A 15576-nucleotide genomic window follows, 5' to 3' on the forward strand; every position below is an offset into this window, starting at 1 on the left:
CTATAGATGGCTAGTTCCAAAGCAGCTTTTGCATTCCTGCATCTTTTGGACAGACGCGTCAAAGACCTTTCCTGCCCTTTTAAAACCAAACTTGAATCTTTTGTGAAAAATATGTACTGGTATTATATTTGATACATGAATTTTTTTGAGTTTTTGAAACCTCATTAGTGTGTTTTTTCCCCCCTAAAGACCTAAATAGACTGCACCCAAAATTTCTAAACTAACTGCTAAAAAAAATGACAGAATTAGCAAATATGATACAATTTAAAATCAAATGTGCCAATTTCTTCTTATTGTTTTATAATTTGTCAATAAACAGTCCCGTTTTTTTAAAAACCAGTATTCTCTGGGAGTTATTTCATGGTTCAGGCTTTGGATAGTTAATATAGAAATATCTTATATGCATATGTTTTGGTCCATATATTATTTATTGACATTTTGTTAAACCATACTAATTTAAGAACAAGTCATGAATATGAGGCTTAATAAAAATCTCTGTGCAAAATAAGTTTTGCTTCTTAGCTTTTCAACATTTCTGTTGCATTCATTATCAATTGGAGGGTTTGTTTTTTCTTTTATCTGGTGGGAGAATGGGAGCAACTGCGAGATAATGAGAGACTTGCAGTAGATAGATAGATAGATAGATAGATAGATAGATAGATAGATAGATAGATAGAGAGAGAGAGAGAGAGAGATTCTAAGAGGCTTTTCTAGTTCAATCCCTCTGTAACTGTCACAAGCAGTCAGTCAGTCACCTGTAGATGATGTTACTGAAAGCACTGTAGGTAGCAAAGTTCCTACTGTTTCTCAATGAACAGTCCAAACAGTTTAACGATTTAAGATTAAAAAGCTCCCACAGCAGCCAGAACAGACATTTCAAAGACGTTGATCTGGTAAATTTTATTAATTAAAACCTCATAATATAAGAAAGTATTTATAGAACTCTGTTGTTGTACTGCCATGATAAATAATAGTGCCACGGTATACAAGCCACTCCTAAATTTAAGTGTGACAAACTAATTAGACAGCATTACGTCTTTAAAAGTTATTCTCTGTCTCATTTCTCAAAGACAGGAAGTTTGTACGTATCCTGGGGTTCGACCTTATCTCATTCACAGCTCTGTCTACACACACACACACACACAAACACAGACCGTCACAACATGGTAATCTCCTGTGAGGAAAGTGTTTTCAAGTGTCATCTTGACCCATCCTTCTCTTCCTCGGTACTACTACCTACACTCCACCCAACACCCATCTCACCCCACCCCATTCTGCATTAATGCTCCCAATCCTCTTTGTGGGAGAGTGACGTCTGCTGTCAGAAACAGAGTTAAGCTCAGCAGGCATCAGGAGAATAGAGTAGAGAGAAGCTCCCAGCCGTAGGGATAACCAAGCAAGTTTGGACCTCCAGGGGGATGAATCTCTGCTGCCTACGCAAGGCTTGACTCTCCTCCCCGGGGGCTGCTTGTTTCTTTTGCTGGGGAGAATACAGGAGATCTAAATTTGCTGTGCCACGATAGCGACCTTCATCAACAGGTGGGCAAAAAAAGACTATCCACTGTCTGAGGGCCTTAATGGCCTCCATGGATAAGTGATAACTAACTGGAATGCAAACTCAGCCTTGGACAATTTGTTTAGGATCTTTTGTTGCTGTTTCTTCTATTTCCTACAGGTTTGTCATCTGCAAGTCTCGAGCGGCACGGTAGCTTACTCCCATATCAGGTGTGTCTGAAAGGTGTTTGTGTGAACATGCACTCAAAGCATTGACTGCGTTAGAGTGTGTCTCCCGGGGTTTGCTGAGGCCACTGTTTACTTGCAGCGTGAAGGTGTGATTGTATTTGTGTGTATGAAACAAGTCACAAGTGCTTAAAGAGTGCGTGATAGGTGGTCGGGCACCGTGGAGGTCAGAGCCCTGGATTTCATAGAGATGGAAGGTCATGCTTCTGACCGCTTTGGAGATGGAGAAAGGGACAGCTACCTCATTGACTACCGAAGGATTGTTGGAGACATGGAACCAGCACGGCCACGGCCCTCAAACAGAGATGGGGAGCAACCTCACCCGTATGGGGGATATGCCCACCCTGTGCTACATGGACATGGATATGAGACAGCAGCCCAGCGATACAGCGCTACGCGTATTCAAGCTGGGTATGAACCAGAGAGGTCAGTGTCACACTCTCTTAGCAATCTTCGCACGCTGCAACATCACAAGCTTCTATGGTCTGCAGATGTGATATATGAAGCCGTATAACTTGTAAACATTACACTTCCAGTAGCAACTGAGCTGTTTTCACTTTCTAGTTGCATTGGCTGTGCTCATTACAAGCTCATTTATCAGCTACCTGGGCAGCCTACCAAATCCTCTTACCTACTGTACTGCCGTCATAGGTGTATAGAAGGAGTTTCCATTGACAAGGACGGATTCTCTTTTGTTTGCGTTTCCTGTCTTCTCTCCAACATTTGTAATAGGATCTAGTTACAGTATGTTTGTAAGAAACAGAGACAGATGAGCCACATGCTTTTTGAAATGGATTCAGAATTTAACTGCTGACTAACCAACCATACCTTTATTTTTAGTAAAAATACACTTTCTCCTAATTTAGGTGCACCTTTTTCAATCAGCTAAAGTGATGGACAGAATAATAAAATATTCACTTAAGTGTATAAAATCTGCAACAAGAACAAATTATTGTAAATTTAAAGCTATATATATATATGTCTTTAATGCTGTTGTCTTTTCATTGGGATACACCAGTATTTCGCTCAGTATTTAGATGTGGTGGTGGCTAACTCATATTCTCAGCTCCACGATGAGTGTGTGTGTTTTTTAAATTTCAGCATGGCTGACTACTTGATCAGCGGGGGTACGGGTTACGTTCCTGAGGATGGACTCACAGCACAACAACTTTTTGCTATCGGTGACGGACTTACGTACAAGTAAGAAATGCTAAATTTAAAATGAAAAAAACAACAACCCCAAAACAACCCTCACACACACAAACACATTCATGGCATTGCTTACATGCTGACACAGATCCACATGCACCTAAAGAAACACACATATACACTGTTATGTCATATCTTCCATTAAATCTTTATTAATATCAGCAATGACACATCTGCTCAGGTTTTATTTGGGGGATTATTACGCATAATACTACTTTCAAGGATGAGTCTTGAGTGGTGCTACAGACATTAAAAGCAGTGTCTGTCAGAGTGTGTGTGTGTGTGTGTGTGTGTGTCCTGCACATATCAGTGCTTTAATGGCTGTCAGGGTAGTTTCCTTAATGGGGCTATGTGTAGGGTTTATCAGTGTGCAGAGGATAAATGCAGAACGTTTCAGTGTGCTGCTGACAGATTATTTCTGCTTACTGTCAGCTAATAAAATAAAATAAAATGTTGCCGTGTAGGAGTGACTGCAAAACATATAGTTCACATAAACAACTATAAGAGGTAGCTTTACAAGTGTTTTGCTGGTCAGTCAATGTCACTATTAATATTAAATGCTGGTTACCAGTCGCCACAGTGAGGCTGGTTTTGTTTTTTCAGTTAAGTCTTTGTGTGTTTCCTCATGGCAAAAAGTGGTCCTGGCGACACCTGCAATAGCAGGAAGCACTAAAAAGGTGGTGTTGAGTTTGTCAGCACGGTAGCATCGCAACAGTGGAAGATGCACACACAAAACTTTACAGGTGAGTAGCTGAGATCAAAATGAGCGCCGAGTTTGAAGATAGGTGGCATCCAACCCATGAGTGCTAACAACTCATGTGATGATGTAGTGATCAGTGAGAGCTGAGATCAAATCGACGCGCTGACCAATGCAATGACTGATGTGACCCCACTGAAAAGTGATTTCTAATTTAGTTTGTGCAGTACTTCATAGTCGTCATGATCTTATCTCTCTGTCACCTCTCCCCTTTCAGTGACTTCTTGATCCTCCCCGGTTTCATAGATTTCACTTCTGATGAGGTGGTAAGTGTCATCATACTGTCTAATATATTAAACATAGCCTACTGCTCAAACTTTCTCAGTGTACTGCTCATGTGATGTGATGTAGTTGGGATTAGGGTTCTTCAACATGGGTTATGTCACAACACTAGTTGCTATAATCCCTGTGAGGTTGCTGCTTTGGTGAATGGCAACACAGGAATAGTTTCCTTTGAAAACTGCCACGAGCAAAGTGAGCTAAGTGTGCTTCAAACACAGTGTCCTTTAACTCATTATATTTTATATTGCTGTTATTAAGGTGCTGCTGTAATCAGTCCCTAACTCTTTGTTGTGTTGCTTAGTTAAAGGTGCATGAGCACGGGGTTGTTTATTTGACTTGCACTGTGTTCATCTTTTTGAACTCTGCTGGAACATTAAATTAATTTCATGACTAGATCACATGGGTTATTGCTGGAGAGCAGGTGTTCGAGGAAGCCACCTGGGTCCTTTAAACACTCAGCCGGTTAGTTCAGCAACTCCACTTCTGATGCATTCAAACTGGCTCACTGCAGGCCAAATGAGCCAGTTAAGAAATACTTATTTAATTTGCTAAAACGCTTATTGTAGACCTCAGTGTTGCAGTATAAGGTGATAAATTTGTTTCCAAATGCATTGAACTTTTAAGGATCTAACTTCAGCCCTGACACGAAAGATTACCCTGAAGACGCCTCTCATTTCATCTCCTATGGATACAGTCACGGAGTCATCCATGGCCATCGCCATGGCAGTGAGTACAAACACTGCAGAGTGTTAAATACATCATACTCAGTAGCCGAGTAGGTACTGCTCAAATGATGCTTTTCTTCACTTACTTACTCCTGTCTCTAATTGGTTGGATTCAGCTGATGGGAGGGATTGGAATAATTCATCATAACTCCACTGCTGAGTTCCAGGCCAATGAGGTGCGCAAAGTGAAGGTGAGACAAAAAAAGTCACTGCACACATGTGCTCTAATTAAACAGATGAAATCATTTTTGATCTATGAAGCCCCTAACAGCCATCTGATATGGAAATTAAATCCCACTCGACATTCGTGTTTCTGTTTTTGCTAGAAATTTGAGCAGGGCTTTATTACAGATCCAGTGGTAATGAGTCCCCGTCACACAGTAGGCGATGTGTTCGAGGCCAAGTTACGCCATGGTTTCTCCGGGATCCCGATTACAGAGACTGGCAAGATGGGCAGCAAGCTGGTCGGCATAGTTACCTCCAGGGATATCGATTTTCTCTCTGAGAAGGACCATGACCAACCGCTTGAAGAAGTGAGTGTATTAATGTTGTGGACGATTCTGCAAGAATTTGTATATTTTTGAGAACATAATCTGGTAAATGGTAAATGGACTGATTCTTATATAACACTTTTCTACTCTCCCGGAGTACTCAAAGTAAGAATTATAATATCAAACGAGTGTGTGTGTGGTCACAGTTTATTTTCTGATGCAGGCAATGACAAAAAGAGAAGATCTAGTTGTTGCACCAGCTGGAGTCACACTAAAAGAAGCTAACGATATACTGCAACGTAGCAAAAAAGGTAAAACTTTAAAGAGTAACTCTGCCGTATAGGTAGCAATCATAATTGTGACTGTAGCATATTTGGTCTTTCCTTTCTCATTCTCCCAGGTAAGCTCCCCATAGTTAATGACAACGATGAGCTCGTCGCCATTATCGCTAGGACTGACTTGAAGAAGAACAGGGATTATCCTCTGGCTTCCAAGGACTCTCGTAAACAGCTGCTGTGTGGAGCCGCCATCGGTACCAGGGAGGACGACAAATACAGACTGGACCTCCTCGTGCAGGCTGGAGTCGATGTTGTTGTCCTGGTAAGTTTTGATTGTATTGTAATTAAACTTTTGTTTGATCTGTTATTTGATTCTAATTTTTTATTGGATCACATATAGTCAGCTAAGTCATTGGTCTCATATTAATCACCGGATGAATGGAACTACAGAGTGGGTATGAGTGTTTGACCGATCTTAAGTCCTTTTTCCCAAAATTTTGTTTTATTATTATTATTATTATTATTACAGGACTCTTCTCAAGGAAACTCAGTCTATCAGATTAACACGATAAACTACATCAAGCATAAATATCCCGAACTACAAGTGGTTGGAGGAAATGGTGAGCACCATTTCTTTACTCGGGACTGTCTTCTTGAATTCATCTTCTACATTTGTGCCTTTCTTTGTCACTTTTCTGTGCCTCTCTCTCTCTCTAGTGGTGACAGCTGCTCAGGCCAAAAACCTCATAGATGCCGGTGTGGATGCCCTGAGAGTGGGAATGGGGTGCGGCTCTATCTGTATCACACAGGAAGGTACGATCATACTTAATCATGGGACATAAAAATGTATGAATTTCACTGTATTGAGGATACTTTGCTCCCAACCATCACATTGTGGTCTTGTTTCTCAGTAATGGCCTGTGGACGGCCCCAGGGCACATCAGTGTACAAGGTCGCGGAGTATGCCAGACGTTTTGGAGTGCCGGTAATCGCTGATGGGGGCATTCAAACTGTTGGACATGTGGTAAAAGCTCTTGCCCTGGGAGCATCTACGGGTAAAAGAAAGAACTTTTCTCTCATTTTCTGGGGGCATTAAATTTGTGTGTACACTTGGATTGCCAGTGAACAATTCAGTCTTTTTTCTTCCTCAGTAATGATGGGATCATTGCTGGCGGCAACTACTGAAGCTCCAGGAGAATATTTCTTTTCCGACGGTGTGCGCCTGAAAAAGTACAGAGGAATGGGCTCCTTAGATGCCATGGAGAAAAATAACAGCCAGAAACGTTACTTTAGGTGAGATTTTTACTGGAAAACACTTAATCTGGAAAACTTACCTTGTTAATCATGTGAATTATGTTTGTGTGCCCAGTGAGGGAGATAAGGTAAAGGTAGCTCAAGGTGTTTCGGGGTCAGTACAAGACAAAGGCTCCATTCATAAGTTTGTTCCTTACCTCATTGCTGGCATCCAACATGGCTGTCAGGACATAGGAGCCAAAAGTTTGTCCATTTTACGGTAAGTGTCAAACTGTGCGTCTGTTTAGTGTGAGATTTGTTACGTGAAGGCTTTCGCCAAGTATCCTCCTGTGATCTGTCTCCAGGTCAATGATGTATTCTGGAGAACTGAAGTTTGAGAAGAGGACCATGTCGGCTCAGATGGAAGGTGGCGTCCACGGGCTTCACTCGTAAGTCTGACGTTTGACTGTTTGCTTAAGGTGACCTTTACCCCTCCACTGCAACCCCTTCTTTCTCCATGTATGTCTTTTTCTTTTCCTGTTTCTGTTGTCTAAACATTTTGATACCAGTGACAGTATGTGAACATGCTGTTGTTAGATATGCTTCATTGTTAAGTGTCCATTAATTTACCTTCAACAGTATAAAAATCTCTTATCTTTTTCTCTTTATTACTCATGCTATCATATTAGATATTCTTTTGTGCCATGTAAGTAATCATTACCTCCATCTTCTCCTTTCTTAAAAAAAATCATCTTCATTCATTTTTCTAACTGTAAAGTTTATGCTTTCCCTCTTTTTTTTCTATTCCACATGTAGTCATGAGAAGCGGTTTTACTGAAACAGGTGGAAGAGGAAACACCCGATCGGGACCCAACGTCCCGACCCCAGCAGCTATGAGCAGATGCACCGGGCGCATGTGATCAGAATGCAACGCATGAAGCTCCTGTGACTTCTACACTCTAAAGTTTAAACAAAACTATTCTGTGACCTTCTGTTCATTGGTGTCCCAGCTCTGACCCCAAAACAACTCTCTTAAAGTTCGAAGAGCCTAAAAGGATAGAGCCAAAGAACAGAGTTTTAGAGGATGGTCACAAACTCTTAATCTGTTGTTCTCCCTCTCAGGTCAAGGTGTAGAGGGAATCCTGTTATTACCTATTCTGTTGTTCCCTTTCAACAAACTTGTCATGATATATCTGCCGAGCTTGATAGAGAAGAGTACAGCCATATATTTCCTTGCTCATTTACTACTTTTACTTCCCCTCCCCCCCTTTTTTTGTGGGAAATCAAGTAAATAACAGAGCTTTAATCACATACTTTTAGTTCTCTTTCTCTCATATATATAACAATAACAAGTGAAGTGTGCTAATAACCACAGAAGAGTAAAATTCTCATAATGTTTTTAGTGCGCAGCTTTGTCACTCAAGTCATTTCTTTGATGCGTGTCGGTGAGCTCTGTGCTGCTCTGTCATAGAAGGGACAAGAAAAGCATCAGCCTTAATTTATAAACGAGCACTCCAAATAGGGAGTGCCTTCAAAAAGCAATTTACACTCTCACCTGGAACTTTACTCTTATTTTAATGTTATTGCTTGATTTAAAGGAGAGTATTCACTGTTTTCTTTCATCATTCTCATTTTTATTGTCACTATGCAACCAAAGCTCCACTTAGCTTTATAGTACATGCTGTATTCTCCAAAAATGCTATTTTGCAAAAGGTTATCATTAATAACACAGGATATAGAATGGTTGGTTATTTGTCTTTATTTCCCAGGCTCAGTATTAAAAAAATAATAAGAAAGCAAAAAAAAGGTAGATACAGTGTAGATACAGTAATGGATTCTCTAGTGTTGCAGTAGAACAAAACCAATATTCCAGTTTTGATTTATTTATTTCTAATGATCTTTACAAATATCACTTTTAAATTAATTTCATTTTTCCTTTTTTCTGTGAGGTACTCAGTATATTTGGTTAGAGACGTATTACATGTATCACTCAGTTTTTAAAAAAATCAACAATCAACAAAAAACACCAGCTTGTCCCTATGAATGCTTTTACACTCAAAATTCAAAGAAACCTCAAAAGGTTTATATATTTAGACTGTAATTCTTTTAGCACACTATCAGGAAAGGGAAGCGGAGAAAGTTAAGCCCTTTCAAGTATGTCTCACAAACCACAGAACGTATCAGCAACGCAAACTTTAACTTTTGTGACTTTTGCTTGTCCTATGGCTGCTAGATTTCCTCGACACAATCCTGGATTTTCACTAAAACAAAATAAAGCAAAAAAAAAAATTGAACTCTGCTTTGGCTAACTTCTTTGCCACAAATATTACCCTTTTTTAGAAACAAATGTTTGATTTTACATATGATTTCAATGGACACATTCTAAAATTATAATGTTGCTCAAATAAAGCAATACTGCAAGGAAGAAATAGGTTGCTGAAAACAGCATAATGAAGACAGTCTTATAAACTTTTTTTGTTTGAATATACAATATCAACAGTACAGTATTTACAAAAAATATTGGCTCATATTTTAGGTCTATATAACGTTTTTGACATATAGACTATGGTTTAATTCCCCCATTTAACCTAAATAGACTTAAATCTACACAATTTGTATTCCAGTTACACCCAGTTTTATTTTGTTTTTTAGCTTTCTACAATTCAATGGTGTCACTGCAAACACTCAGTGCATCAATTTGTTTGCACACACTGACAAACTCTGCTTGTACAGCCATATCCCATTCCAGCTGTTTGCTTTCACTCAGGTGTTTAGTTCCTGCCAATCGGCCAGACCCCCGACTGTCCTGGGAAGCTAAGCTCAGGGTTCGGTAACGTCTGTGGTATGGCAGGTGGGGGATTGCACGTGGGAGGCTGCTCTGAGTAAAATTTTGCCCTCTGTTGGCCCATGAATGTGATCGCAGCTTTCCTGTTTCTTTGGAATGGCTGCAAAGGCCCTGGGTTGAACCAGTAACACTCCCTTTCCAATCACATTGGTCTGGTGATAATGGTTGATTTCTACGAGCTGTCATACAGCCTTGAGGTTGGGAATACCTGGAGTTGGACAAGGTGTTCTCTTGATCTACATCTCCACAAGAAGAAGTTCGGTAAAGGGTATTTCCCACAGAGCTGGGCCCTTGCTTTGATGTACCTTGGCTTGGGGAGCTCAAGGAAAGGCTTGAGGAAGCAGGTATGAGTCTTGGGAAACCAAAGATACTATGAGAAAACAGGGATTCGCTGAACAGAGCTTGGTCGATGCTGCGCGACAAGTCTATGGGAGATGGAGGCCGCAGATCCACAGTTGAGTCAGTCTCGAGACTTAAATGATCCAGTGATGACAGGCGAGTCTCAGGTGAGGCTGTAGGTTTATGCGGTGGGTTTGGGGGTATGGGGAGAGGTAGTACAGTTTTGCTTTGGCTGGGTTTGTGATCACAGTCTGGTATATTTCCAGGAGACTCCACAATTGAGTAAAGAGGAAGAACCTCTGACTGCTCCTTGGCTACAACATCACAGGCCACCAGCTTTTCTTGCTTACCCTGGGAAAGGACGGGGGAATTTGCACCATCCTGAGAGGTTATGGTGAGCATTCGTGAAGGAGAGCCACCGGATAGACGGGACCAAGATCCTGGTCTAGGATGTGCTATGGTCTTGTTAGAGTTGCTACAGAATAGAGGATGTGTGCCAATGACAGACAAACCTAGGCAGACCCCAATCTCACAGAGTCTGCAGCCTACTTGGTAGCCCCACCATGGCCAAGGCTGAAACCCATGGCCATCAACCCCACCCAAACCAAGGGCATGCAGGATCCCATAAAGCTGAAGACCTCCACACCCTAACAAACACAAAGACGTTCCTACTCCAGCTCCTGCTGCCCTTCCCCAGTCCTTCACACTAGCAAAGGGGCAAATTGCAGGTCGCATCACCTCAGGAGATCCTCCACTCTCTCCATTGTCATTTAACCTGTAAATGTTTCTACTGTTGACTTGTGTCAAGCAGTAGAAGATGAGGTATGAGCATGAGAGAAAGGTGGTGAGACATACGAACACACCCTGAGGAAAGAGCAGGATGACAGTCGGGAGGCTGTGAAAGAGCTGAAAAATCCCAAAACATCCCAAAGAGATAATAAAATGTGACAGGGCCAAACATAGCAACAAGCAAGGCTTTGGCAAGGCTGAGAAGGAGGCAGAAATAACAGGTGAAAGTGAAAGATGCTTGCATGAACGAAAGGAAAGAAGGAGGAAGGCCAGGGAAAATGCTGAGATCAAACATGGCAATGGCAGTTCGGAGAGCAGCAGAGAGACAACAGGGGAAAGGCGATCTTGGTAACTGTAAGCATCGTAAAGCAAACAGAAAGCTTGGATCCCTGCAAATGCCAAAATGAACAAGTGCAGCATTGTGAAGTAGGGGCTTCCTGGGGGACACCTCAGGGGCAGCCCTAACAGGCAGACTACAGAGATTAGGCCAAATACAGTGAAGACAGAGCCCAGGCCATAGATATGTGCTTCCCATGCAAATCCCCACGTAGCCAGGGCAGAGTTCCAGTCTGAATACAAAGGGACCAAAAATGAAGGGGTGAGAGCCAGAAAGGGGTGCAGAGGCTTGTTGTGAGTAAAATCCTCTGGGTAGGTAGGTGTCCAGGAATGATTTAATGTTTTGCAGGTTGTGGCAATTGTGTCCATGTTACCATCTAGCCGGCTTGGGCTTCTGGCTTTTGAATCATTCTTGGAGTCATCTGTAAAGAATATAAAAAACACATGAACACCATATTGGTTATGTCAAAAGAAAACCAAAAAGTAGAAAATTTAAGTACAGACTTAATTTAAAGTTTTTCGTTGGCAAACGAGCAAACATGCTAACTTGCATAAATATGATGGTATAGTAATACATAGACAGTGTAAAAGATGGACATCGCTATGGTTTTTTAAAACATAGTATTAAACATGTCTTAGTTTTTAAAAATTTAATATGTCTCTAAATGAGTGACTGAGCCTGTGAACTCAGCAGGGTAGGTCAAGTCAGGAGTCGTTTTTCCCATAGACTTCTATAGGGCCGCCCTCTGGTGGCCATTAATTAGAATGCAGGTTTAAAGCTCTGTAAGCTACATCTATGTTTTATACTGTCAATGTCATCGGCACTTTATTCATGTCATCATGAGCATGTTAGAATGCTAGTGTTAGCATTAAGCTCAAAGCATGGCTTTGCTTCACGCCTAATACACCTGTGTATTTTTATTATTTTTTTATGTGGTGGTAATGTGTCATATTATCTTTAATAATGAAATTTTTTTCTCGAGAAATGAACATACTGGTGCTAATCTAACCTCTGGATACAGGCCAAATTTATTTTTATGCACAATCTTCATTTTCTAAAAAGAGAGCAGGGTGTAATCTGCTGTGTGTGAAGCTAATCCATAATAAAACAGAACGGGCTTGTAACTGGGAATCTAACTGGGTCACAGACAGAGTGGGAGCATGAGCAGTAGGTTGTGTGCATATGTGTTTGTGTGAAAGTGAGGAAGAGAGATACTGTATGTGTGCTGATTAGCCAGTATTGACCTCATGCCTGCTCTCATTTTGTGTGGCTATAAGTAAATTCGCATTAGTGAAGCGATGTTGTTATCTGTAAGAATGCGAAAGAGGTTTATGACTGATGATAACATTGTAACAAACAAAAAATGTGAGTTTCTTATTCTGTATATGAAAAAAGCTGTATAGGGCAATCAGGGAATCAGGGAACCTACTGGTTATAAATGGAATGTGTCCTATTTCTGGTCCTCCATTAGTAGTGAAGCAATCAGTATAGATGCAGCGAACAGCGAGCACTTATAAGTGCGGGGCTTTCGCTCTGCTGTCTATGAAATCTAATAAAAATGAGAGTACATTTAATATGTACTCTATCTTGATGCAGTTATTCAATAAACTTGTTGTTACACTGAAAATGTGTGGTGTTAAATGCATACACAGGAGGAAGCAAATTCCTTATTAATTTCTTTCAAGTCCTCCTCATATGCTTGTGGACACATCATTTACTTTGACAAGTAAATGCTAGTATTTGTGTGTGTGTACAGTAAATAGTGTGCATGCTGCATTATCCAGTAACCTTTGAGTGCGGGCTGACTGCAATGTGAATAAAATGTTTTACTTTAACAGGAGAGTGTAAGTTTGAACTGGAGAATCTGTGCTAAAAGGCTTGAATGAGAAAGACAAGGGTAGAGAACTGAGTCAAAGAGAGACATTTGAAGAAAGGGATGCAACCCATTCTGTGAATGTAAAAGAACTGTGTTTGCCAGCAGAATACATATCATAAGCACTGCAGTGACATGTGGATTCTGAGTTTTTGGAGGTTATGCAAGGAAACTGAAATGCACTGTAGGGCATAGTTTCAGCTTTAGATTTAAAGTAGGGATGCTGTAAATAATTAAAGGACTCTTACCTTCTTTTGCCTCCATGCTGGCAGTTTCTCTCTGTAAAATAAGATCTGTAATATCAATGAATCCATCTCTGTTTCCCTTTGTGGTAACAGAAATGCCTGTGGTCCATCCAAGAGTGTCTGGCCCCGGTCCAGTGGGCAGTGATGAAGTTGAGTTCTGGTCTGATGTGTGTGATGGGAGTGAGCCAGGGAGAAGAAAGGGTAAGTGAGTATCAGTCATCTGATTTTGAAAGCCTGGGAATGTTGGCTGATTCTCTCCAGACTCTCTAGGATACAAAACTGATGCGGTGTTGGTCTCAGTTGGCTGATTCTTTAATGTTTGTTCATGGGTAAGCTTGGGTGGTACACTTGCTGATGAGGACTTCATTGTTTGCATTCTCTCTGTGGAGGCAGTATCTACTGTAGCACCCTTTGTGGGTCTGGGTATGGGTCCCTTCTCATTAGGAAAGAAAAGAGATGTCTCAGCGCTCTCCAGTAAATCGCCATATTCACCAATCACACCTTGTCTGTCTGTGTCCTCAGATGATGATAAGGACCAACTTAAAGGGGAACCCAGGAAGTCATCATCCTCGGGTGCAATCATGGGGTCACTTGGTGCTGAACCGCCGGGTACATAAGGTCTACTCGAGAGCTGTTTCAGAAACTGCCCTGCCTTGTCACTGTCTGGCTGTTGTGTTTCTTTCACATTTTCTCCAGTTAACGCTATGGCACGAAGCGAGTGAGGCAAAGAGAGAGGCAAGAGAAAATAAATATTCCACAGAGAGACCATGTTGAGGGTCGGCAAACTTGACCTCAGAGTCACTTGGAGTTGATGTGCAGTCACATGTTTGAGTAATCCCTAATATCAGGTTTCCAAAGATGTCATTCTTAACACACCTGGAGAAAACAATCACACGTAGGAAAAACAAGTAATGCCAACTGCCTTCAAATATGTCTTGTCATTTGGACATCTCTAACACAGATAAAGTTAAACTGCTGCATGTGGGTCACAGCGAAAATCAAAAATTGTTGGTGAAAATAACGGCAGTGTGATGAATATGAACGCGGTGTGCTGAAACCCTCTGCTAGACTATAAAGTCTTGTGACGTGCACACAGTACAAACATTAAAATGCAAAAACCCACTTAAACAAGAGCATTAAAAAAAGAGACATTAGACCACGCAACTCTGTGTGGCAGCCATTCCTTTTTTAGCTTCCTTACCTCATCTATAGCCCTCTTTGCTGCAGCCTCTTTAAACATATATGCCGCTCTGTGCTGCTGCATGTCTGCAGTCTCTGTCTGCATTGCACGGCGTGTCCTTTCATACTCACTCTGCTATGCCCCTGTTCTATCCATCGGGCTGCTGACACACGGGACAGACCCCACCTCCTCTACACAACCCCCGCTATGCCCACACGCTGCTTCTACACTCATCTGACAGTGAGGCTGTTTGCTGCCTTCGATTCTCCTAAATCTGAGGCTGCATCATTATGAGTATCACCTTTATTATAGTTTATTTGTTATAGAAGAGAAGAATAAATGTAAAAGCAAAATATATCAGAGCAGATCAATACATGGATTTGTGTGTAATTTACAACCGGTGGCAAAAGTAAACAGCTCAGCTAGAAACATTTGAACTAAAGTATATACTGAAAAGCAGATTCTTTTTTGACAGCATACATCTATAACGCATGATCATAGTTACTTGCTTGTATACGAACACAGAACACTCGAGAATCTCGTACATGCACTGTTTGACCAAGGATTTTTACCACCACTTATTGCGGCGAGAAACTGTGATGGTGTTATCTTATTCACATTCCTTTATTTTCCTCCTTTTATTGTTCACGTGAGCTGTTTTTACCCAATGGGGGAAATCCAGTAACCTCATGGCCTAATTCAATTCCCATGGATGCTTCTAAAATAGACACTGATCCACATACCTTTGGACATATTTGGGGACAGTAAGCTTGAGGCACAGACACACATTATATGCTCTCTTTGCCTAGATGTTGCAGCCGTCTCAAAACTTCTGTTTTATAAACTTCTCACTGACCATTACTGTTGAATGGGAATTCTGCCAAATGCATAATGATTGGTCGCTGGGATGCAAACCTAACTTCATCTCATAAACAAATACGCCAAACATATCGTTAGGACAAAACACAAAGGCATAAATAATGGTTCTACGTGCCAAGACACACACACTGGCTGTGACTAGCAACACCAAAGATAATAATAAAGCGTTTACACTTGGATAAGTACAGCCAGAATGACAGTGAAGGCTATGCCACATCATTTAGACAGTCAGAGATGGGAGATAGGAACTTCCCCAGGGGTGTGATTAACCCAGTGTCTGATGAGGACACAGGAAAGCATCAACCCGGCCGTGACTAAAGGGGCTGGAAAGGAACAATGACAGGCCAAACATATGAGCTCAGAAAGGGTAATGG

The 15576-nt window shown here is 41.2% G+C and overlaps 2 protein-coding genes across 2 annotated transcripts in view; one reads left to right on the forward strand and one right to left on the reverse strand.

The window, feature by feature from the left end:
- The window catches only part of impdh1a (IMP (inosine 5'-monophosphate) dehydrogenase 1a), a gene marked incomplete in the record, with an annotated part of 20292 nt that extends 11437 nt beyond the window's left edge, over positions 1-8855 (forward strand). The window contains 17 exon segments of the mRNA XM_005939272.3: positions 7-1539; positions 1676-2166; positions 2842-2940; positions 3924-3972; positions 4613-4714; positions 4830-4904; positions 5040-5246; positions 5428-5515; positions 5605-5804; positions 6012-6102; positions 6200-6295; positions 6394-6537; positions 6634-6775; positions 6852-6995; positions 7081-7164; positions 7405-7421; positions 7532-8855. Of these exon segments, the coding sequence (XP_005939334.1) occupies positions 1931-2166; positions 2842-2940; positions 3924-3972; positions 4613-4714; positions 4830-4904; positions 5040-5246; positions 5428-5515; positions 5605-5804; positions 6012-6102; positions 6200-6295; positions 6394-6537; positions 6634-6775; positions 6852-6995; positions 7081-7164; positions 7405-7421; positions 7532-7635 (1878 nt within the window).
- A 241-nt stretch (positions 8856-9096) lies between these two features.
- Positions 9097-13912, reverse strand: prrt4a (proline rich transmembrane protein 4a). Its single transcript, XM_014339074.2, has 2 exons — positions 13147-13912; positions 9097-11446 (listed from the first exon to the last, which is right to left on the reverse strand). Exons 1-2 carry the CDS (start codon positions 13910-13912, stop codon positions 9372-9374), a joined length of 2841 nt encoding a protein of 946 aa, XP_014194560.1. The 3' UTR covers positions 9097-9371.
- Between the last annotated feature and the right edge of the window lie 1664 nt (positions 13913-15576).

The sequence above is a fragment of the Haplochromis burtoni genome, unplaced genomic scaffold, assembly GCF_018398535.1.
Source record: "Haplochromis burtoni strain Fernald_Lab_line unplaced genomic scaffold, NCSU_Asbu1 Contig_264, whole genome shotgun sequence".
Lineage (NCBI taxonomy): Eukaryota > Metazoa > Chordata > Actinopteri > Cichliformes > Cichlidae > Haplochromis > Haplochromis burtoni.